At 37.9% G+C, this 25603-nt stretch overlaps 1 protein-coding gene across 48 annotated transcripts in view; it reads right to left on the bottom strand.

Moving 5' to 3' along the window:
• Positions 1–12001: 12001 nt before the first annotated feature.
• Positions 12002–25603, bottom strand: part of mical2a (microtubule associated monooxygenase, calponin and LIM domain containing 2a) — a 122375-nt gene continuing 108773 nt past the window's right edge. For 23 of the 48 annotated variants that reach the window (XR_013815346.1, XR_013815347.1, XR_013815348.1 and 20 more), the window contains 6 exons: positions 24543–24647; positions 23126–23303; positions 19743–19819; positions 15853–15931; positions 12421–12481; positions 12002–12198 (listed from right to left, as the gene is read on the bottom strand). Coding sequence is in view for 45 of the 48 variants with exons in the window: in XM_079801497.1 (XP_079657623.1) it covers positions 12444–12481; positions 15853–15931; positions 19743–19819; positions 23126–23303; positions 24543–24647 (477 nt within the window). In the remaining 3 variants the exon portion in view is untranslated. Of the gene's footprint in view, positions 12199–12420; positions 12482–15808; positions 15932–19742; positions 19820–23125; positions 23304–24542; positions 24648–25603 lie in introns of all 48 variants that reach the window. The other 25 variants (XM_079801527.1, XM_079801540.1, XM_079801500.1 and 22 more) reach the window with 5 other exon arrangements.

Here is a 25603-nt window from a genome sequence, read left to right as displayed (position 1 = left end):
ATATTTGTATCCAACCCAGTGTGTCTGGTATGGCCTCATGCGATTCCATTATGGTACAATGTAACCTTGAGGCAACACATTTTTTTCTTATTTACTCTCAAACATTTGATGATATATAATGTAAAGTTCTTGAAAATATTTCTTTACTTACCAGTGAAGGTGACTTAATTATGCAAATGAGTGAAAAATGCACTTTTCATGACCTGTGCACATGTGCTGAAACAGGACACAAAATGGACCCCTGTGGGTCATGTGACCACTTTTTTGCACTTTCATTGGTTAGTATTTGAGTTCTTCTTCCCTGAGATACACTAAAAAAAAAATCCACATAAAATTTACGGTAAAGAAAACGGCAGCTGTGGTTGCCAGAACTTTACCGTAAAAAACACAGGATTTTAGGTTTTACAGGACAGACTTTACTGTCTATTTTACAGTTCAAAACCGTATAATTAAAAGGTTTATATTGTAATAATTATGTGTATACTGTAAAAATGTACATTAAATTTACAGTTAAAAAACATATTTCATTAACTGAAATAATATTAAATTACCAACCTATTGAAATATAATATCTGTTATGTACCTTTGATGCTGACAACCACCAATCACAGTGGAGATGAGAGTCACATGATGAATCAATGCTTTAATCACCAGCAGCTTTAGGAGGACAATGCTCACACGAACACTAAACACCATCATCAAGAAATTGTATGCAATAAACATTAATGTAACAACATTAGATGTTGCATAAAACTCTATAGCTGATTAGAAAAAAATAAGAAACGGTTATTTCAATGAAAATACATCAAATGCGAAGTGTCACGCACGGAATTCAGGGATTGTCAATTTATGATTTTTCACTGTAAATTACACAATGACTTGTTCTTTTTCACTTCCAAAAACGGTAAATTTAACGGTATTTTACCGTTTAAATTCAATTAAATGTAAGGTTAGATCCATTACAGTTATTCACCGTATATAATACAGAAACTTTCTGTTAACCAGTTAACTCTTTTTAACTGTAGCATTTTTACAGTATTTTACCGTTAAAACCACGTTAATTTTTTACAATGTAGGTTTGACCAATAAATTGGTGTTTCGTTTATTAAAAATAAACTAAAATAGACTATGTTGCCTTGAGGCAACACCGTGAAGGGTTAAAGTTCTGCGACATCCATACACATTTGCTTTCATTGTACAGAAAAGGCATTTTTCCCACAAAACAATCCTCAATTTTTGTGTTTCACTGAAGAAGGAAAGTCATCAACGTTCGAAACGACATTAAGATGAGGAAAATAATTGTCATTTTCAGGTGAACGGGTGATCCGGATGTGAAGGACAGCTCAAAAACACACACACACACATGTTTGTTTTTGTGAAATGTGAGGAAATTCCATAGGCGTAATGCTTTTTATACCGTATAAACCGTATTTTCTATCCCCTTACACTGCCCCTGCCCCTAAACCTAACCCTCACAGGAGACTGTGCAGTTCACTTTTTGTGAAAAAAAACCTTGTTCTGTATGAATTATAAGCATTTTGAAAAGTGAGGACATGGGTAACGTCCTCATATTTCACCCTCTTTTTGTAATACCTATGTCATACCCATGTCATTATACACATTTGTGTCCTGATATTTCACAAAAACATGCCCACACACACACACACACACACACACACAGTCCTTAAAGTTCCCAGAGCTCGTATAATTCTGTATGGTTGACCTTTTTTCCCTGCAGTCTCCAGGCATGTAATGCGGCACGACTCACACGCCACTTATCCAGAGCAGAAGAGATCATCTGCCCGGCATTATTGGGCTAAATGCTTTTCGACTGGATATCTATTTTCAGGGATTGCGTAAGCAAAGAGTGTTCTGCTTTAAATGCTTCTGTAACGTATGCCCCCGTATCACATAATTGAATTGACGAGCACATGTTGGTGGAAAGACATGAAACCAATCCTCAGCGTACGCAATCTGCTGCACAGAACTGAGCCCGGGCGAGATTACATAAGAAACGGAGGCGTCGGAGAGTAAAGAAATTAGATTAGACTAGATAAACAAAGAAGCAGAAGAGGGGGAAGGAAAGAGTAAAAGCCCAACCAAAACAAACATTTGAGTTTTGACCTTTTGACATGTGTATATTCATATGCTGGCATCAGAGGTGAGATGTTCACGAACAACGTTAACCTTTTCATTGTGTGGATGACAGAAAGAGATAGATAACCTTCTGCTCTGGAACGTCTGCTTCTTCTCCGTCTTATCTGCTGACTTCACAACGGGCTGTAGATCGGCCTCTCTACACACTTTCATGTGGCACTTTTCTGAACACAAAGTGCTTGTGATATGGAGAAATGAGTTAGACTTTGATGCTCGGTTTGTTCAGACAAATTCTTATTTGCAAAAATGTAACAGGTAATCTTGTGTCTCATCGTTTTTCTTGATTACATTACCAGTCAAAAGTTTGGAAACATTAAGGTTTTTTTATGTTTTTGAAAGAAGTCTCTTATGCTCACCAAGGCTGCATTTATTTGATCAAAAATACAGTACACTCTAAAAAAAATGGTGCTATATAGTACTAAAAGTGGTTCGTTGGCTCGTAATCATAGGGGAATAAGTGCTGTATAGCACCAAATCTTGGTCCTTCAGTGATTCTTTGGGGTGGCTATATAGCACCGCTACCGTATACAGAACCTGTTGAGCCCCTGTATGGTTCTTCAGTGATTCTTTGGGATGACTGAGGTGCTATATAGAACCGCTACCACATCCAGAACCTGTTGAGCTCCTGTATGGTTCTTCAGTGGTTCTTTGGGATGACTGAGGTGCTATATAGAACCGCTACCACATCCAGAACCTGTTTAGTCCCTGTATGGTTCTTCAGTGGTTCTTTGGGATGACTGAGGTGCTATATAGCACCGCTACCACATCCAGAACCTGTTGAGCTCCTGTATGGTTCTTCAGTGGTTCTTTGGGATGACTGAGGTGCTATATAGAACCGCTACCACATCCAGAACCTGTTGAGCTCCTGTATGGTTCTTCAGTGGTTCTTTGGGATGACTGAGGTGCTATATAGCACCGCTACCATATACAGAACCTGATAGGCCCCTGTATGGTTCTTCAGTGGTTCTTTGGGATGACTGAGGTGCTATATAGCACCGCTACCGTATACAGAACCTGTTGAGCCCCTGTATGGTTCTTCAGTGATTCTTTGGGATGACTGAGGTGCTATATAGCACCGCTACCGTATACAGAACCTGTTAAGCCCCTGTATGGTTCTTCAGTGATTCTTTGGGATGACTGAGGTGCTATATAGCACCGCTACCGTATACAGAACCTGTTGAGCCCCTGTATGGTTCTTCAGTGGTTCTTTGGGATGACTGAGGTGCTATATAGCACCGCTACCATATACAGAACCTGTTGAGCCCCTGTATGGTTCTTCAGCGATTCTTCGGTGGTTCTTTGGGATGCCTGAGGTGCTATATAGCACTGTTACCGTATACAGAACCTGTTTAGCCCCTGTATGGTTCTTCAGTGGTTCTTTGGGTGGTTAAGGTGTTATATAGCACAACTGCCAATACAAATAACCTGTTAAGCCCCTTTAAAGGTTCTGTTTAGCTCCATTTTTGCTGAAGAAATAAAATGCGATATGGCACCTCTTATGAGTTCTACAGAGGTGCTGTAGAGCACCTTTAAAGATATATAGCACTAAAAGAGTGAAATAATATTTCAATTTAAATTAATTGGTTTCTGTTTTAATATATTTGAAATTTTATTTTATTCCTGTGATCAAAGCTGAATTTTCAGCATCATTACTCCAGTCTTCAGTGTCACAGGATCCTTCAGAAATCATTCTAATATATATATTTTTATTATTATTATTAATGTTTAAAAAATGTTTTAGCTGCTTTTTGGGGGGGAAATGCTACAGTGCCATTCAAAAGTTTGGGTAAGTAAAAAAAAAGAAGAAGAAAAACTTTTATATAGCAAAGGCACATTCAATTGATCAAAAAAAGACAGTAAGGAGATTTATGAAATTAATAAATATAACAAATTGTCTATTTATCATAAACGCTGTTCTTTTGAACTTTCTATTCATCAAAGAATCCTTAAAAAAAAACAGTTTCCACAAAAATATTAATCTGCAAAAACTGTGTTTAACATTAAGAATAATAAAGTAGAAGCCATGTAGAAATTCATTATATACATATCTGTAATATATGCATATATATAAATTAGTATTTTATATATACTATATACATCCATGTAAAATCCTATACAAGCATACTGAATATTTGCATATATGTTGTTTAAATAAACGTGCATATAAATTAAACATATATTCTTTACATATATGGCATTAACATACAGTAAAAAGTCATCATATAAATAATTTGAATACATGTATATATAATAATTCTTCTATGGGTATTTCATACATGGTATAAACCTGTATCTTCATATGGTGAGGATGTATATATGTGTTAATAATGTATTGCCTTATATAAAACATATATGACATCACTCAGATATAGGGACATATGTACATATATTACATTTCCGTATGGGGCCATTCAAAAGTTTGGGTAAGATTTAAAAAAAGAAGAACAAAAGAAATTAATACTTTTATTTAGCAAAGGCACATTAAATTGATTTAAAAAAAAAAAAAAAAACATTTATGAAATGAATAAATATAACAAATTGTCTATTTATAATAAATGCTGGCTGGAGTAATGATGCTGAAAATCCAGCTTTGATCACAGGAATAAATTACATTTTCACATATATTAAAACAGAAACCAATTGATTTGTAATAATATTTAATAGTTTTTACTGCATTTTTGATGAACCAAATGCAGCCCTGGTAAAAAAAAAAAAAAAAAAAAAAAAACGTAATGTTTCAAAAATGTTGACTACTGTATATCTTTAATAACGCAGAAACCAGCCTCACAATAAAGTTTCTTCATGGCATAGGCTACAAAGCTGAGCTGCAGCAAGAACAAAACAAACAAGTAAAATATAATTTAAATTAAACAAGCAAGCTAACACAACAGGTCTATCTTTGAAGCAGACTTCATAATCATCCGTGCACACATTAATATCAGTCACATTTACCGTTTATGATGGTCAAGATCGCCCTCTGGTGGTCATATCTGTCTGCAGACACTCGCTGATGGATGTTCAATTAAGACGTTTTTATTGTTATGAAACAAAGTGGATTTTATTTTCATTATCACCATGTAACCTAGACCAGGGGTTTTCAAACTGGGGGCAGTGAACAAAAATATTAAAAAATTAAAATAAATAACAATTGTAAAATATAAAAAATAAACAGATTTTGATTTATAATAGGCTACAAATAACAGAATCCGGTAACACTTTACACTCTAAAAAATGCTGGGTTGAAAACAACCCAAGTTGGGTTGAAAATGGACTAACCCAGCGATTGGGTTGTTTTAAGCAAACATTTAACCCAACCACTGGGTTAAAACGACCCATTCACTGGGTTAAAACAACCCAATTGCTGGGTTAGTCCATTTTCAACCCAGCATTTTTTAGAGTTTAGGGTCCAATTCTCACTATTAACTAGTTATCATCATGCATATTACTAGTGGCTGTTTATTAGCACTAATAAAGCACATATTAAAGCCTTATTCTGCATGACCACATTCTCCATCCCTTAATCATACCCAATACCTAAACTTAACAACTACCCTGCACTCTAAAAAATGCTGGGTTAAAAACACCCAAATTGGGTTGAAAATGGACTAACCCAGCAATTGGGTTGTTTTTACCCAGTGAATGGGTCGTTTTAACCCAGCGGTTGCAGGGTTAGATGTTTGCTTAAAACAACCCAATTGAAAATGGTTAGTCCATTTTCAACCCAACTTGGGTTGTTTTTAACCCAGCATTTTTTAGAGTGTAACTATTAATAAGCTGTAATTAGGAGTTTATTGTGGCAAAAGTCATAGTTAATAGTAAACTAAAGTGTGACCATGACGGCGATAATTATCAAATCCTGTGGGTCTTGCATGGTTAGCTAGTGACCGTGTATCACTGAACAGAAGAACACTGAAGATCTTTATCTACTCAAACTCTCCTCCTCTCGTGCATTAGGGCGATATAGACACATGTCCTCTTCCAGACAGATTCGTGATCTTTAGCTGATTGGAGCTTCTTAATTATTGCCCTGATGCTGGAAATGGGGACTTAATGCTTAAGCTATCATACAGCCACTTTCTGTTTTGTGAAGCTCAACAATCTTCTGCTGCACATCAGAACTGCATTCTGTGGTTTTCCTCATTGTGATGAATGATTAAGGGAATTTGGCCTTTGTGTTTCCTCATATTTGTTCTCCTGTGGAACAAGACATCATAGCTTAACAATTTCATGTTCCTATTCGCCCTGGTGTGCTAAAAAAAATGTAATATTAATGGGAATATACTTCAGAGATATTTTACTCATAAAAAATTCTAGGGGTGCCAATAATTGAGGCCGACGTGTTTTGGAGAAAAGCATTTCTTTCATAATGTGATTTCCCCCTGACTTTCCATTCATTTACTTCAATGGAAGGTTAGGTTTTTGCTCATTTTTTAATGATAGATCAAAAGAAAAACATTTTTACAGCCATCTTTGATCATATTTACCAGGGGTGCCAATAATTCTGACCACCATTGTATATACAGAATATTCCTGAACAATGGCAGTCCAAGTTTTAAATATGGATATTTTTGCTTCAGAAGGCCTTTATTAACCCGAGGAGGCGTGTGGAGCAGTTATATGACGGACAGATGCACTTTTATGGACTTCATAAACGAAACAACAATTCACTGCCATTATAAAGCTTTTTTATATATAACTCTGATTGTATTCGTCTGAAAGAAGAATGTCATATACACCTAGGAGGACTTGAGGGTGAGTAAATCATGGTCTAATTTTCATTTTCGGGTGAACTAGCCCTTTAAATGTACTAAATTGTAGCTTAATCATTACAAATGTGTAATTACAAATACACTGTACACTCTAAAAAAAAAGGCTCGTAATCATAGGGGAACCTTTTTTAGTGCTATATAGCACCAATTTTGGTGCTTCAGTGGTTCTTCAGAGGTGCTATATAGCACCTTAGTCAAAGAACCGGTGAAGAACCTCTGAAGAACCGCTGAAGCACCAAAATTGGTGCTATATAGCACTAAAAAAGGTTCCCCTATGATTACGAGCCAAGAACCATTTTTGGTGCAATATAGAACCTTTTTTTTTTTTAGAGTGTATTTAAACACATGGCATAAAAGTTTCAATAGAAATTGGAAGAGACGATAGAAGTAATTATGAAGTTATATATATTAGATAGACTATATAGATCAGGGGTCTCCACACTCGGTCCTGGAGGGCCGCTGTCCTGCAGTGTTTAGCTCCAACCTCAAATAAACACACCTGAACCTGCTAATCAGTGTCTTACAAGGCCCTAGTTAGACATTGATAAGCTGGGTGTGTTTAATTGGGGTTGGAGCTAAACTCTGCAGGACAGCGGCCCTCCAGGACCGAGTGTGGAGACCCCTGATATAGATGTACTATATATATATATATATAGGAACACTCTCCAACAAATTTTCCAGCTCCCCTAAAGTTAAACAGTTGAGTTTTACCATTTTCAAATCCATTCAGCTGAACTCCGGGTCTGGCGGTAGCACTTTTAGCATAGCTTAGCATAGATCATTGAATCTGATTAGACCGTTAGCATCTCACTCTCATTCCTGCTTCCTATTTTCAGGCGCTGTGTGTAATATCATTGTGCCGCTGCACTCATGGTACGGCTCAAAGTTCCTTGCTTATTGAGGAATGAGATGCGATGCTAATGGTCTAATCAGATTCAATGATCTATGCTAAGCTATGCTAAAAGTGCTACCGCCAGACCCGGAGATCGGCTGAATGGATTCAGAAAAGGTCAAACTCAACTGTTTAACTCTAGGGGAGTTGGAAAATGTGTCAAAAACAGTGTTGTGTCCCTTTAAGTTCTACTTAAAGTCTTCTTAAACAGCTTTAAGTGGGTCAAAATAAATGTTAACTCTAGTACATTTTAATTGAATTATAATTAACATTCAATCAAGTGTCCAAAACATTACATTCAGTTTGCACTTAAGTATATATTCCTGTGAAATAAATGACTTATGTAGTAAAGTAAGTATGCTACAGTACTTTTTTCACAAGGGAATAAATAAATGTAATGTCAAAAATATCAAATTTAAAAGAAAAACACCAGGTACACTAATTTTTACAATTACAATTTAATATTAATACCAATAATATGTAATCTAAACAATGCATGCTGGTTAAACTCTGCTCAGATATACACGGATCTGTGCAACAGAATGTCTAACCTAATCTGACAGTAACGAGTGCCTAAACATAACCTCACCTTCTCCACCATAACTTCCGGTCTGAGGCGGCTGGCCTGGCGCTGGCTCTGCAGATGTTGTGCTCTTGTTAAACCACTCGGTGGCGATAATGGGCCATATTTTCTCTCTCCTGTTTTTGGCTGGGAGCGCTAGAGCACGAGGCTTCTGTGAAGATTGAAACTAGCTCGTTTTTGTTTGTATTCATTGCTTTTTTTTTTTTTTTTTACTAATGAACGTCTCAGCACAACAGGAAGTATTGTTCCTTCCCTTGGCCATCAGCCATGGACAGGACCCTGATCATCAGCTATACACACTAATACACATCCGGATCAATAAATGTTTTAAATCAACTGAACTTGCCTCATGCAAGCATCCTTTCTTTGTGTATGTTGATATTATGTATGGAATGTGAACTCTAGTGTTATTTGCAGGTAGGCCTATTGCATTTTTAAGAACAAACACACACCAAAAATATGAAGTATAGTTATGTTTTGTGTGATGGTATCCATTAGAGATGCTCCGATCAGCATTTTTGGGGCCGATCACCGATTACCGATCACCAAGATCATGATCTGCCGATTGCCGATCACTGCCGATCACAGAATGGCAATCTTTTATCTATAATCTTGCAGAGTTTGCACCATTTGTAGAAATGAAACTAACTCTAAATTAACTGAGTCAAGATCTTGAAGAACCACCAAGTGTTTATTTTAGAAAATGAGATAACTTAAGACTATTGTAGGCCATCTTTCCCAAATAAATGTATATAATAAATGTATATAATTCTCACCTAAATATTTGATCATGCAGTGCATTTTTGTTTTTAAAAACAATTTTTCAGGTAGGTCTAACATTAGTATTGAGGTAAGAAATACTAAAGACATTTAATAAGAAATCAAATGTAAATTAATATTGGTCTTCCCTGAATAAATTAAATTAGATTAATCCTTACACTTAAGGTTGCAAAAGTTAGTCATTCAAGAGCAGTGGGTGTCATAAAGGTTCAACACAAGACAAAGAGAAACTCAGAGACAGCAGCAGTTTATTCGACAGCTGTCACTTTAAGAGTGAACACGGTTACGGTTACATGCAGTTGCACAAATGTTCACTCGCGAGTCACGACGGGGTTTACGTGCATACTCGTCAAGACGGTCATTTAGTACATACATATGTGTGTATCTGACCATTTCAGCGCAATTTGTACTCGCAAGCTTTTTGTGAGATGGCCTGTGTGTGTGTGTGTGTGTGTGTGTGTGTGTGTGTGTGTGTGTGTGTGTGTGTGTGTGTGTGTCCAGACCGTGCGCGCGAGTGCGGTTTGAACACTGGCAAGACTTAAAAATAAATGCAAATGATAAACTTTAGTGACAATGCGACACTGCCTCGATTGTGCAAAGTGGCAAATCCTGTGTCAACTGAGCACCTCGATTTTAGTGCACATGCGATGCGCTGATGTGAAGCCATTTGAGCATTTTGAAAGGGAGAGAGAGCGCGCGCGCACGCTGTGATTCACGCGCGCTGTTTGTGAACTTATGTCCCACAGAACGTTTTCAAATGACTGCGAAAGTTATCTAATATAGAAATATGAATTGTACCTCACCTTCAGCATTATAATTATTTTACCCGCACTGGAAAGAGAATGAGACGGTGTCGCTGCGTATTATGCCCGAGCTCTCACAGCAGGCGCGGGGTTTATGTGTCGTCAGCATGCGATCGGTTCATGAGATCGGCCTTTTTGGAGACCGCCGATCAACCATCCCAAAGCGATTATCGACCGATCATGATCGGTTGCCGATCGATCGGAGCACCCCTAGTATCCATGCAGAGTAACTCTGGAGTCAGAGACCACAGAGGACTGCAGCACTGAAGGCTTTTAAAGCAGGGACACCGCCATACTTCTGTGATGATGCCGCATGTAGGCCTTGACCTCAGCCCGAAACCCTTATCTGTGTAACGTCCAGCTAGAGAGAAGGTCTCGTCCAGGGCCACTCTCAACACTTATCAGCACTTACAGGGTCTTGAAAGCTTTTTTTTCCTCACCCACTTGAATCTATTGATGGAAAGAATTTAAGAGTTCAATCGGGAGCTGGATTTAGGGTTGAAGGACTCAGGAATATGTACATTGTTTTACCATACTAAGAAGGGTTCTGAGAATATAATATGTGAATTTATTTATGATCATTAAGCAGTGTGAATGCATGCCCCCAGAGACCATCATGTTCATCATGTTTTAAGACACTACAGGCAAACCCAGACAGCAACATAGTGTTGGCCCAGATACAGAGCACATCTTGTACATGTGGATTCCACACCTACCAAATGTGGGCTGACACTATGGTTCTGTCTGGGAAACCATTGGGGTTTTTTTTTTCATTCAAGGAGCTACTGCTAAAAGTATTGGGACACCCCTCCAAATTATTGAATTCAGGCGTTCCAATCACTTCATGGCCACAGGTGTATAAATCAAGCACTAGGCATGCAGACGCTTCTACAAACATTTGTGACAGAAAGGGTCGCGAGTGAACTCAAGCGTGGTACTGTGATCGGTTGCCACCTGTGCAATAAATCCAGTCGTGAAATTTCCTCACTACTAAATATTCCACGTTCAACTGTTAGTGGTGTTATAACAAAGTGGAAGCAATTGGGAACAACAGCAACTCAGCCATGAAGTGGTAGGCCACATAAAAATCACAAAGCCGGGTCAGCGCATGCTGAGGGTCACAGAAGTCGCCAACTTTCTGCAGAGTCAATCGCTACAGACCTCCAAACTTCATGTGGCCTTCAGATGAGCTCAAGAACAGTGTGTAGAGCTTCATGGAATGAGTTTCCATGGCCGAGCAGCTCATCCAAGCCTTACATCACCAAGTGCAATGCAAAGCGTGGGATGCAGTGGGGTAAAGCGTGCCACCACTGGACTCTAGAGCAGAGGAGATGTGTTCTCTGGAGTGACCAATCACGCTTCTCTGTCTGGCAATCCGATGGACGAGTCTGGGTTTGCCGGTTGCCAGGATATCGGGACTTGCTTGACTGCATTGTGCCAAGTGTAAAGTTTGGTGGAGGGGGGATTATGGTGTGGGGTTGTTTTTCAGGTGTTGGGCTTGACCGCTTAGTTCTAGCGAAAGGAAATGGAAGCTCTAGCGTTGTTCTACCTCGAAGACTCCAATGTCACATTATTCACTAATTATCTATCTAGCCAATTGTTATTCATCTTCTGTAGTATATAAGTTATGTTCCCACCCATTACTACGTGTGCAGATACTGAAGCCGGCATTCACCCCCATCCTCCCCACCACCATGTCGGTCCCTGTCCACATAGATATCCATAATAAGCGCTAGATGTCTTACGGCAGAGTCTCTAACGTCATCACCGGCGGCCATCTTGTCACAGGCAGGGCTCTGTGGTACCTGATGATCTGCATGAACACAAATACTCATATCGCACTGAACTCTTGACGGATTTACAAATGGTTTGGTTTCTTACCAACGTTATTAATGTGGCTATAATTCTGGATGCTTGAACAAATTATGAATAATATTACTAATAACCACTAATGAGAAGATGTTTAGGATATCATATGCATAACAGACGGCTCTGTAAAAATATGTAAAAATGACAAGACCTTTTATCTTTTTTATTGCAAGAGTATGGCTTAAGATAAATAAGGCAACAACAAATGTTTCAAGTGGAAAACATACAGCAAAACAACTCTTCAAACAGTTTTACAACATGTCCAATAAAAGGTGCTACGTTTTAGGATACTAATGACCTGCTCTCATAGGCACTGCGTGTAGGCTTCTGAAACGAAAGCCACCTCTGAAACAGAAAGAAACGAAGAAAAGACAGAGACTGCATAAGCAAGGAATTAGCAGGCCTTGAAGAAAGACAGAAAAGAGAAACATGTCAGACGTGACGTGCAGATGAAAGAGTCCGAGGCAGGCGGTTAGTGTCATGCACTACAGCTGTGAAACACGTGGCTCAGGATAGCCATAATAACAGAAGGTCAAAGACACTACAAGCGACCTTGCAGACGATCACCTTTGGATCAGCACTGCTCACGGTCAGTCAGGAGCAGACGCGGTGGAGAGATCGAAAAGGACTACAGGAGGAGAAATATAAACGAGAAGTGAATCATGTCACAACGCAGCCTGTAAACAGTGTTTTGAAACAAGCTGATAATGCACAAAAAATGGATTCAACTTAAACATCCATGCTTTATTTTCATGCATTTGATGATCGATCTGCAATCGCCATCCATACCAATAAACATCACACTTTCAACCTTCCAGTGTCAACAAAAAAAAGTATTTTTCATATTGTTAATACTTCTGACTGGAAAAATTGTGCATTTTAATTGCACTTAGGAACCGTAAATGTGTTACTGTAAAATATATAAGTACAGCATTACCCTCACACATTACATTATAGGTAGCAAATGACACCAAAAGAAACCACAGCAGTCGTCCAGTGAATCAGATGACGGGGCAAACGTAGTGTTTCTGTGATTTGCATGATACGACAAAAGTACGACAAAATCTTTCGGTTTGATTGTGGCTGGTTTTCCACAGTGTAAATTGAGCACTAACTAACATCCTGGTAAACACAGACAGCAATACATGTGCATTTGGAACTGTTCAGTGGCTCTCCATGAGAACTATACAACGAAGCCTGAGAACTGAGTAGAATGCAAACAGATTTGCTCTTCGTTACATACACAGATGCACAATATATCAGTGGTCATGTTGGTCAGTAAATGTGACTCTTTAATGTTATCTTGTCTGGGTAAAATAGGCATATTCCATATTTAAATGATCAATTATAGCCAAATGATATGGGAGCTTGCCATGGAATTAAAATAAAACTATTTCAAAGATAATTGTGACTTTTTGTCTCACAATTCTGACTTTTTTAGTCACATTTGGAAAATATAAAGTAAAAATTGCAAGATATTAAGTCGCAATTCTGACTTTCTCACATTTGTGATTTTATATCTCGCAATTTGGACTTTCCCCCCCAATTCTGCATTATTTTCCTCGCAATTGCGGCTTTATATCTGCCAATTCAGAATTTTTGCGCAATTTGACTTTTTTCTTGCATTATATCTGGCAATTTTTACTCCCCCCCCCCCCCAATTCTGATTTTTTTTTCTCGCAATTGCGACTTTATATCTCGCAATTCAGAATTTTTTCCCAATTTGACTTTTTTTCTGTTAGTGGTATCATAACAAAGTGGAAGCAATTGGGAACAACAACTCAGCCATGAAGTGGTAGGCCACGTAAAATCACCGAACGGGGTCAGCGCATTCTGAGGCACTTGCAACTGCAATTTTATATCTGCCAATTCTGCCTTTTTCTTCCAATTGCGACTTTATATCTTGCAATTTTTACTTTTTTCCCCCAATTCTGCATTTTTTTCCTCGCAATTGCGACTTTATGTCTGCCAATTCAGAATGTTTTAGCAATGTGACTTTTTCTTGCAATTGTGACTTTATATCTGACAATTTTTACTTTTTTTTCCTTGCAATTGCGACTTTATTTCAGCCAATTCTGACTTTTTCTTGCAATTGTGACTTTATATCTCGCAATTTTGACTTTTTTTCCTTGCAATTGCGACTTTATTTCAGCCAATTCTGACTTTTTCTTGCAATTCTGACTTTATATCTCGCAATTCTGACTTTTTCTTGCAATTACGACTTTATATCTGCCAATTTTTACTTTTTTCCCCCAATTCTGCCTTTTTTTATATCTGCCAATTCTGACTTTTTCTTGCAATTGTAACTTTATATCTTGAAATTGTGATTTTATATCTTGCAATTGTGAAATTCTTTTTCTTGCAACTGCAATTTTATATCTGGCAATTCTGACTTTTTCTCACAATTGTGACTATATCTCACAATTCTGACTATATAACTCGCAATTGCGAGAAAAAACTTATTTTAAGTTTTTATTCAGTGGCGAAAACAAGCTTCCATAAAATGATCTTAGGACACCTCATTAAAAATAAAATATTTATGTATTTTTTTATTATTATTATTTTGTTATATATATAGGAATGTATAATTTCTTTACTCCAATGGATCATAGTAGGTCAATTTGTTAAAAGATTTCTCAAAACAAAAAAGTGTTCTGTTGTTGCACCTGTTAAATCTATATTTTTAAGGTGCTTGTTTTTTTTTTTTGTAATCAATCTCACAAAATGTAGTTTGATTATGTAATATCAGCCAATACATCTGTCGGCTTCCAAAAATATAAATAATTTTCTATCCATTAAAATGTTCATATCGATGCATCCCTAGTTATATATACACAACACGTGTATATAGACAAATCTCTATGGGCAACATCTGTGAAATACTATTTAACAGAGATAATAATTGTAAAAACTAACAAATGTCATATTTAAAGCAATGTACTTTCAATGGAAATATATAGAACAAGACTTTCCACGGGCTAGTGCGCTAAAACTGCTTTAGAGCTCAAATAGCACTCATTTCTTTTGAAGAATTGCTATAGGTGCTTTGACAAAGAAAAAAAATAAGGTGCACATTTCTGCTTTAAACCCTCTGGAATGTCTTGTCCCATAGACCTCCACTGTAATACTTGTTTGTTTTGACAATCTGAAGGACGAATCACAATTATTTTCAGTGGTAGTCGACAGCATTTCACAGATGCTGTCGATAGATTAGCTTGCGTTGAACCCAGGCATTCCTTTACAGATATGCTGTATGATTTTCATAAGAAGTGTAAACATGCCAGAATAGTGTGACATCAATGTTTGTGAATGGTTAACCGAGTGGACGAGACGCGTTTGCAGCTTGATCAGTCAGGGTTTGTAAACTTGCAGTCTCGCCAAAAGAAAGTCCATTAATAATTAAAAGCACAACGTCTCTTTTAATCGTGCATATGAAGGCAGCTCACTCATTAAAGTGCTTAAAGTTCACTCCGTGTTCGACACTTTTTTACTCAAACCTTTGGTAATTTGCACACACTCCAAACCAAGCAGTTTAATTTCTACCCTCTGAATAAGTAGGAAATGAATGTTGATGTGCCAACATCTCGAGTTCAGAATGTTTTGTTCATGAAAACATCTCAAGGTTGTTCTGTGTTTTTCGGTTCTGAACAAATGTCCACATAATAACCGTTTTAAAGGGACATGACGTGGCCTGATGCCGTGTCTCTCACACTAAGTGGCCCATGTGCTCCTCCAGCCAGTGCTGTAGAGGCTGTAGATTGAGCGGCTCGACCTCTGCGTACATTTGGACGAGCTGTTCGTGGAGAACCGCGAGCAGAGGCAGACTCACGCTGAGCAGCTCGTACAGGAAGGCGTAATCCCCAGCGTTATCCATCAGGTGAACACCTGCGGCCCACACTTTACCATGCAGCCAGTTAAACACACGACGGGGCACAGCACACACAGACTGGCTCACGTGCAGCGGCCAGCGCAGGCATCTCTTCAGAGAGGTCAGGATACCTGGAGACTCGCCCTGAAGATGATCCTCACGTCCCTCCGGACTCCAGCTAGAGCCGTCGTGGGATCCGTTACTACATGTCTGAGGAAAGAAGGACTGTAAGGCTGTGTTCACACTTGACGTCTTTTTTGACAAGAAAAAGTTGACAAATAGCTAAATCTTTTGTTGCTGTAACAAAAGTGCTGTGTGGTGCAGATACAAAACGTTGAGAAAGAGAAAGTTGGCTCTTGCGTTGGCTTTTTGAAGTTAACGGGGAAGAGAATGACGGTTCACAACGGCGTTTGTGGGTGCGTGACATTATACGGGGAAGAAAACAGTATGGTGCTTACTAGGGGTGTAACATTTACATTTTACATTTATGCATTTGGCAGATGCTTTTATCCAAAGCGACTTACAGTGCCCTTATTACAGGGACAATCCCCCTAGAGCAACATGGAGTAAAGTGTCTTGCTCTAGGACACTGGTGGTGACCGCTGGGATCGAACCAGCAACCTTCTGCGTATCAGTTCCATGGTTTAACCCACTGGACCACCATCTCAATACACCTATGCCACGGTTCGGTTCACGTCACGGTTTTGGAGCCACGGTTCGGTTCGGTTTGCTGTGGAGGAGTCAGGGTTCACCAGCAATAATACCACTAGATTCACTTTTAACTTAATAATAACAACAGTAATAATTTAACTTATTAACTTTATACATAAAGTTAATGAAATAAATGAAATAAATGTCTGCACTGTAGACTAGTCAGAAATAATCTACTCATTTAAACCATTTACCATAATGTTTAAAAAAAAAAAAGCACATTTATTTCATAAAAATTGATGACACACACAAGTAATGTCCCACCGTAGCCTACTTAAACACATTAATAGTATGAATATGACTAACACTGATGAATAAATAGGCCTATAAGTTAAAGATAATAAATCGCAGTTTTTGTTAATAATATAAAGTAGCCACCACACTCATTTAAAAATAAACAAAATAACAAAGTGAAAATAAAGTGCCATTTTGTGGTTATGGAATCAACAGTTACCATGGCGAATACACAATACTTGATGAACTGTTAAAGGGGTGGTTCCGTGTTTTTTTTCTAGGCTTGGTTGTGTTTATGGGGCGCAGTATAACATGTCTTAATACTTCTTTTTTTTTAAAACGCCATATTTTTCTTATATTTGACCTTTATTCCACATCGCTGTCTCCACTGTCCTTTGAACGGCTCGTTTGGTTCCTGCTTCTGTGAAGCCCATCCCTTTGAAAAACGCAATGCTCTTAGATTGGTTAGATGGCCAAATGTAGTTTGTAGTTCTGCAACAGCTCTCTCTCTCTTTCGTTATGACTGCGACGTGGCCTCGCCCACTTTGTTGCGTGTTCGCGGGGGCAGTGTTAATGTTAATAGCAAGGTTTTATGATGTCACCAACCCGGGAAGAAGCTTGTTGTAGTCCAAACCGGCTGTTTTTGTAGGCAATAAACTGCCATAACTTTAAAAGACAATATCTCCGTTTGAGTTGAACTTTCAGCGCTGTAACTTTGCAGATACTGTTTATGCTCAAACATCAACATTACACACTAACTAAAGTTAAAAAAGTGAAATCGCCTGCAACCCCCCCTTTAATGAAAGATGAAAACTGCTCCTGATGAACGGAATGAACATCATACCTGAATGCCTTCCCAGCTCACACACATCATGCCAGTTACGCAATTTATTGGTACTTTACTTTTATTCCATGACTTACAAATTGACAATGTAATGTTGTATACTCAGTTTCTCTTGCACTTATAATATATGGCGTGATAGGGCACACGTGTGTAACTAAAGAGTGTGTGCTACGAGCGCAGTATAATACGGGGGCCCAGTAGTGCACAACACAACGCAATATAAAAAGCAAACATAAGTTCACAACACAACGAAAACAAGCCACAACAGAAAGAAAAAGCCACAACACAAAGAAATCAAGCCACAACACAACGAAAAAGCATTGGTAAAACTGACTTAGTAATGCACAACACAACATTGGAAAAAAGTAAATTTAGTTCATACAAATTATATGTTTCAACTTGGTGGAATTGGCAGACGTTCCCTTAGCGCCGTGGCTGCGGGTCAAAGCGCTCTCGAGTATAAATATGCAGCTATAATGCACATAGGTGATTTTGAATTGATATTTCATGTCGATATACAATTGCACACTTAAAACTGATCGTAGTGTTTAAATATTTGTAAGACTGGCGAATCTAGGAAGGAAGGAAAAATAACTTTATCGCACTCTGAGAGCCCCCTAGTGGTCGGGAGCATTTCCGTTGTGTTGTGGATTTTTCATTGTGTTGTGGCTTGATTTTGTTGTGTTGTGGCTTAATTTCGTTGTGTTGTGGCTTGATTTCGTTGTGTTGTGGCTTTTTTGTTGTGTTGTGGCTTTTTCCTTGTGTTGTGGCTTGATTTTGTTGTGTTGTGGCTTGATTTCGTTGTGTTGTGGCTTGATTTTGTTGTGTTGTGGCTTGATTTCATTGTGTTGTGGCTTTTTCGCTTGGGTTGTGGCTTGATTTTGTTGTGTTGTGGCTTGATTTCGTTGTGTTGTGGCTTTTTCGCTGGGTTGTGGCTTTTTCGTTGGGTTGTGGCTTGATTTTGTTGTGTTGTGGCTTGATTTTGTTGTGTTGTGGCTTGATGTTGTTGTGTTGTGGCTTGATTTCGTTGTGTTGTGGCTTTTTCGTTGGGTTGTGGCTTGATTTCGTTGTGTTGTGGCTTTTTCGTTGTGTTGTGGCTTTTTCGTTGTGTTGTGGCTTGATATCGGTGTGTTGTGGCTTTTTCGTTTGTGTTGTGGCTTGATTTTGTTGTGTTGTGGCTTGATTTTGTTGTGTTGTGGCTTGATTTTGTTGTGTTGTGGCTTTTTCGTTGTGTTGTGGCTTGATTTCATTGTGTTGTGGCTTGATTTCGTTGTGTTGTGGATTTATTTTTGTTGTGTCGTGAACTTATGTAATTTTGTTGTGTTGAGCACTACTGGGCCACCATAGTACAACGGCTGATAGGACAGGAAAGTGGTTTTCTGAGGTGAGAGAGATTTTTTATTTTGTAACAATGAAAATGACAATGTTGCTGGGACTCCAAGGTAGCATTTTGGGGAACCTGGCTCTCTTCCACCATTCTGCAACTTGAGCGATCGCCCAAGTGACGTGATATGCACTTGGAAGACAAAAGTTAATGTATACTTAGTAAATAATATTATAATAGTATTTAGTAAAAATACTGCTCTTATTAGTTGTTAAAAGTGTACTAATTACAATTTAATCTAACGTCAAGGAAGAAAAGCAATATTTTGTGGCATAAGGTGAAGTGAGAGCTGGGCCGGGGCAGAAGGGGGCGGGGCACGTTCGGTTCGACATGAGAGTATCGTGGTTCGAACCGTGGGTGGTAGTATCACGTTTTTTTCGGTTCGGTTTGAATATCGTTACACCCCTAGTGCTTACAATAATTTAGCCCAGGAGCTCCGGTTGGATGATGCGTGGTTTGCGGCATATTTTAGACTTAACAAAAGTCTGTTTGAAGACTTGCTACTGCTGTTTAGTCGATTTACCGGCACCTTCTCCATTTTTCTTGTTATGGAAACGAGTCTCGCTACTCGCTTGTCATTGGTCAGCTGTCAAAAAGGCACTTGACGTAGGGCGTTTTTATCAGAAAAGTTTAACTTTTTTCAACTTGAAAAGATGCTCTGAGCTGCAGAAAAAGACGTTGGCGTTTAAAAAAGCTCTCAACTTTTTTGAAAAAACGGTTTACTCTATAGGATTATAATGTAAAACAGATGTTGGCAGCTTCAAAAAAAGATGTCAAGTGTGAACACGCCCTAAGACAACTATTGAGGAATTACGATGCATAAATGACTGGCTGAATTGTGATTTTACCGTTTGTAGATTTTGTGATCTCCCATTCGTCACTAAGGATTTCCGTTGAGCAAAGTGGAGTTTGCAGTACAGCTTTCCTAGAGGAGGAAAAGAAACCATTAATGTAATCCATTCGTGTGAAGGTGGTATTTTGTACTGTTACTGCTTTTTGAGTAATTTCTGCATGTTCAGGAGTTTTGCATTAAGACGTGTAGCAACTCATAATGTAATAAAAGCACATCATGTAAAAACACATTCTGTAATAAGTATTACATTACTATTGTAATAAAATGTTCATAATGTAATCATTTTTACATTATGGGAAATGTATTACATTATAAACTCACCAAAAACATGTAACAGCTTTTAAAACATAAAAAATATTAGTATTCACTTACAGTACATTTTTAAAATTCTAAATCCAGTCTAAAGCCCTATTCGGACAGTAATTGTTTCTCACGTGGAAGTCCGTAAAAATAAATGTGCAGCCACCTCACCAGCCAGATCTCTAGAGATAGAGGTGAGCGAGTTTTGTGATCCCGCTCACCTGCTCACGTGGTCAATAACAGGATTGTATGCTGTAAATAAAATGTCATATGCTTGGTATAATAAGAATAAATGCATATTTGATTTAATAATAGGAAAATAATATCCTAATTATTATTTAACTATTTAAATCTGTTTACAAATAGGAAGATATATAGACGCACATTATAGTTAAAATGGTTTTCTGTCTTGTATTTTATCTCAAATTAAAGAATGTAATTTTATTCCACATGGAAATGAGCAGAAAAACAGCGAATACAGCCTCTTATTTACATGAGGCGAACATAATGCTGTGGTTATTTTAACATATATAATCACTGCCATAATTTAATATAGTTTAAATTGTAAATGTCTGTGGAGGAGCTCTGTAACATTTGAAAGCTTAGAGTCTCTACTTTCTGGAGACATGCAGCACTTTGGCATTTGTTTTACACAAAGGAACTTATTTACACTAAAATTGAAAAGCTTCCTTTACCTCTAAATACTATAGTCTCTAAATACAAAATTTCGGTGTCATTTTACAGGAAACCCTTTGAAGTTTCATAAACCACTGCTAAAGTGATAAAAATGTATATAAATGTGTCTGAGCTGGATATGCAAGATTTATTCAAATGGATCTGAATGGAGGAATATGACCTGGAAAAATGGCATATCTTGGTCTGTTTGTCAGACAAAAATATCAAATGGTTTATAGTAGAGTTTCACTTTTTTTGTTCACAATATAGATCAGATTTATCCCACGATTCTGAATACAAAATAACATGTCATTTACTAGAGGTTCTGACAAAATGTTAACTGTTGCAGTCTATTTAAAATATTGAATTAATTTGAAATTTATTATTATTATTTTTTTAAATATGTTTGAATGAATGACTTACTCATAAAGACTACACTTGTGTCAGCATATATGAACAAATCAATGACAAATATATTTTTAACAGCCACTTGTCGCCACCTACTGGTGTAATGATGTAATTAATACAATCTTCGTCAAGCGTCAAGTTACGTTCAAAAGGGGATTTGCTCTATTTTGATCACTACCGTAGACATCAGTGTTTATATCAGAACTATAAACTTTTATCTAAGTACTTCTGTGATCATTTGAATTATTGTGGTTGAAAAGACTGTCTGTGAAGCTGTTTCATACCGATGCATGACAACTGCTCTCTCAGTGGCAGCGCCAACACAGATCTGAATGTTCACTGTGATCGCACTTATCAAAGGTTTAATAGACATAAGCGAATCATTGTCATTTAGGATTAAGATCGTGTGGGTGCTTGAATCGAGATTGCGATTGATTAATTGTGCAGCTCTAGAATAAAGTGATTTGAACTACTTTTGTGATGTTTTTTTGTTAGTTTGTTCCCTTCTCTTTCATCATATAGAAAAAGGCTGTCTGAACATTCTGCTAAACATCTTCTGTTACACAGAAGAAAAGCAAACCATCATGAGGGTGAGTAAATTATGATTTAATGTCAATTTTAGGGTGAACTATTCCTTTAATAGCGCGAGCTGTGAACATTTGTATGCTTGTAATATTTCTGTTTCTCTTTGCACTGTTTATTTTCTGTTCAGTATCACAGTTGTTAGTGGAGTCTTTTGCAAACTGCCCCATGTGTGTGTGGGATCGACGACGCTGGTAATAAACCCCTGTGAAATATCAGATACGTGAGTTTTGCTTACACTTGGCTACAACCATTCAGCCAGCAATCCGGCCTCTATTTGTAAAGCGTTACAAACACATTATCAAGGCTCGAAATCGCTATATATGCTCCCAAATGTATTCTCTGCAACCTCAAAATTCGCAACGCACAAATCGACTGATGTTATAGTTAGATATGACAGCGCTACTGCAGCACGTATCGCCACAGACAGCAGCTGAATATCTCTTCAGCAAACTGAAAAAATTAAAGTAAAAGTTTCAGACGCTCAATACACAATCATCATCACTAAAGGTAAAGAAACTAAATGATCAGTTCTTATGCCACTCTCTCTCTCATTTTGCGGTCCTTGATTTTGAAATTAACTGTTGATCAATACAATTTCGGTGATGTGAACTCATATACGTGATGTGAACAGGCATATAGTGTGGTAATTGAAGATCGGATTTATATCCGTTTTGTGGAGACACATTTATGTGGCCAAGTGTAAATGGAATGGTTCTGATAAATCAGATAAATATCTGATCTGGAAAAACACATGAAGTGGACCAGCCTAATAGGCCCAGCAAGATCACTCTTTGGGAATATGGAGGAAGAAAAATGAAATATAGGAAGAAAAATATAGATATTGAATTGGGGAGGGGGGTTACATGAATGTATCCCTGAACAAAACTGACTGTCTTCAGAAGAGTTTCTATGGCATTTTACAGCAGTACCCAAAGAAACGCTTGTTTTCCATAAGCACCTCCTACTGTCAGAGAGTGAATTAGCATTTTTATTCAGTCCATCTGTTTTTGTTTTGTGCAGGTGTGTCTTATGTAACAATTTCACAAAGCTAAAGTCAGAGCATTCTGCATTTTCTCTAAGTCTTGAAATTATGCAATAATTTTAATAAAAATTAGTTTGGATCGTAATTAAAATGCAGTGGTTGCCTCACATTTCAAATGGCATTTTTTAAGGTCAGTTTGGCCTGTTATAGAGCAAATAAACAACAAATAAATGTGCTTAAATAAAAATAAAAAATAAACGACCGATGGTCTCGTAAATAAGAAAAACCCTCTGAATCGGCCACGAAAAATCTATAGGTAGATCTTGCCTTTCATCAAGGCTGAGGTCAGGGATGTTGGGCTTGAAAAGGTTGGTGACCACTGCTTTAAAGAGAAACGGTGAGAATGCATTACAGGCCCTTCACAGTACCTTCCAGCGAATCGAAGGAATGTCCTCCCTGACGCAGTGGAGCTTTGCAGGTTTCGCAGCGGAAACATTCCCTGTGGAAGTGGAATCCGTCGGCGCTCAGCCTCTCCACTACAAACACCCGCTTCTTACACGCATGACACACATCACCCAGACTCTGAAATTCTCTTTTTAAGGAAGGCTAGGAAAAAAAAAAGAACAAATCTGGTCAAGATAGTGTGAATTAAACAAATGCTCTGTTTACACCTGGTATTAAGATGCGTTTTGGTCAATCAGATCACAAGTAGACGAGGGAGACACATTCCCGTTTACACCTGGTGTTTTAATCCGTCTCTTTTGTCCACTTTTGACCACTTCTGTCCTGATTTCTTCGAGGGGAGGGTCTATGGGCCTGTAAATGTAAGGGCTTTTTTGGATCTTTCAGTCTATGGATGAAATAAGCTCACGCAATTTATATGAACACAACAGGAGACGATGGAAAAACACAGAGAGCATCAGCTTTCGTTTCTGCTCTGAACGCTGTGAGTGTGTGTTAGAAATCAGGAATGGTGAATAGGAATAGTTCAAACCAAACTTGGGTCTTCAGCCAAAGTTTAAATCTCGTCTGGCTAGCACTCTTCCCATAATGTTCACGCGTTAGGTCAGTAGGCGGAGAGAAGACGGTCTTTTGTGGCTGTTTGAACACATTCGACCACATGAGCGTCTACACTACGAAAGCAATCCGGTCGAATGTGTTTTCCACTACCTCTGGAAGTGGTCGAAAGTGGACAAGCTCAAAGCCCTTTAGACCTGTATTCAGTGTCGTCTACTTGTGATCCGATCGACCAAAACACATCTTAATACCAGGTGTAAACAGAGCCCTAGTACAATACAAAAATACTTGACAAGTGCAAATCATTCACAAAATGTTGCCTTCTTTTATGACCAATCACTATGATAAATACCAGGAAAAAAGTATCGTTTTTTTGCAGTATACAGTATGCATCCAAGGATGACCAACTGCAATCGCCAAAATATAAATAACATTTATAAATATAATATAAATGGAAAATGCAGTTTATGTGACATGGTTTTGCATTTCATTGCTTATTTCTTCACTATTGCCATTTTTAGAAAGTAATAGGCAGTATACAGTATCTAATGTGCCGTATGCAAATCATTATGACATTTTTCAACCAATGTAACATTTTTGGAGCTTGATAACCCCAGTCCCCATTCACTATCGTTGTATAGAAAAAAAGCATCTTGGACATGTTGTCCTAACATCTCCTGTATTCCAGGACAGTAAGAATATCATACAGGTTTGGAATAAAACGAATGTAAGTAAATGATGAAATGCACAAGACGACCACCTGATTTCATGAAATCCCTTTTGTTTTTCAGTTTAAACAATGAACTGAACAGTTGATCCGTGGCTTACCGGAGTGCCTGAGCTGCTTGCCTGAGGCCTGTGATCGTTCTCATAGAGGGAAACCAGAGCGTCAGCTCTAGCGCCCACTACCAGAGACACTTTGCCTACTGTGCGCTACCAGCCAAAGGGACAGCACGGACAGAAAGTGGAGAAAAGAGAAGGAAACAGAAGGATAAAGCAGACATGCTGAGGGAAATCTGAGAGAAAAGAATTCAGAATATATTTGACACCTTTCTGTCAAACAGTGAGTTTGATCGATTAGATACACTCTTATTGCTCCTGATCTCTAAAACACAGACTGCATTGTTTTGTCCTCAGTAGGCAGCATCTTAAAGCATCACAGACACGTGTTATAAAACAGGCAATGTAGTACATAAAACCTTTAAAGGCAGCCTTTTTGAAACATTGCGTTGCTTGAAACACCTTTCACTGCAGTTTCAAAGTGACGTCCTTAATAGCATGTTCAAATTTGTCCAAAACAGTTAAACATGACTTATGCAATATTTTATTATGTTGTTTAATACATGCATCACACAGTTCAGAAATGAAATAATTAGTAAGTGGCACTAAAGTCAATGCTCACATTAACTTTTAAAGCCAGATTTACTAACAGCTTGCTCCAGGGCAAACCCTCTTTTGGCGTTACAAAATTACAGGATTTACTAAAGACACGCAGTGATAAATTAGCTCTGAAAAGGCGTGGACAGGGTTATTATTGCGGCTGATCTTATTGCATATGCATTTGTAGGAGTTTCACTTTCAGACACAAAATTTATGAGAGGAGAGTATTTAAATGAATCACGTAAGGGGATTAACTGACTGTTTATTTAAGTAAGTCTATATTCGTCATTCAAAAAGGGAAAGTGAAACTAAGACTGCATGTATACAAACCATAAACAAAGCAGCGTTTTGAATATCAATCATGCTGATTATGTTCTTTATTCCATTATGAAAATATTCACACAGTGTAATGTGGTAAGATGATGTAAAATTAGAACAGCCTTCTGTCTGTGCCGACATGATTTCATTGCTTGATTTCATCACTTTTGCTCTTATTCTTGTGCATTGTT

This window comes from Gobio gobio (assembly GCF_949357685.1).
Source record: "Gobio gobio genome assembly, chromosome: 2".
NCBI lineage: Eukaryota > Metazoa > Chordata > Actinopteri > Cypriniformes > Gobionidae > Gobio > Gobio gobio.
The sequence above is the reverse complement of the archived record's forward strand: the minus strand, read 5'-3'. Positions and strand labels throughout refer to the sequence as shown.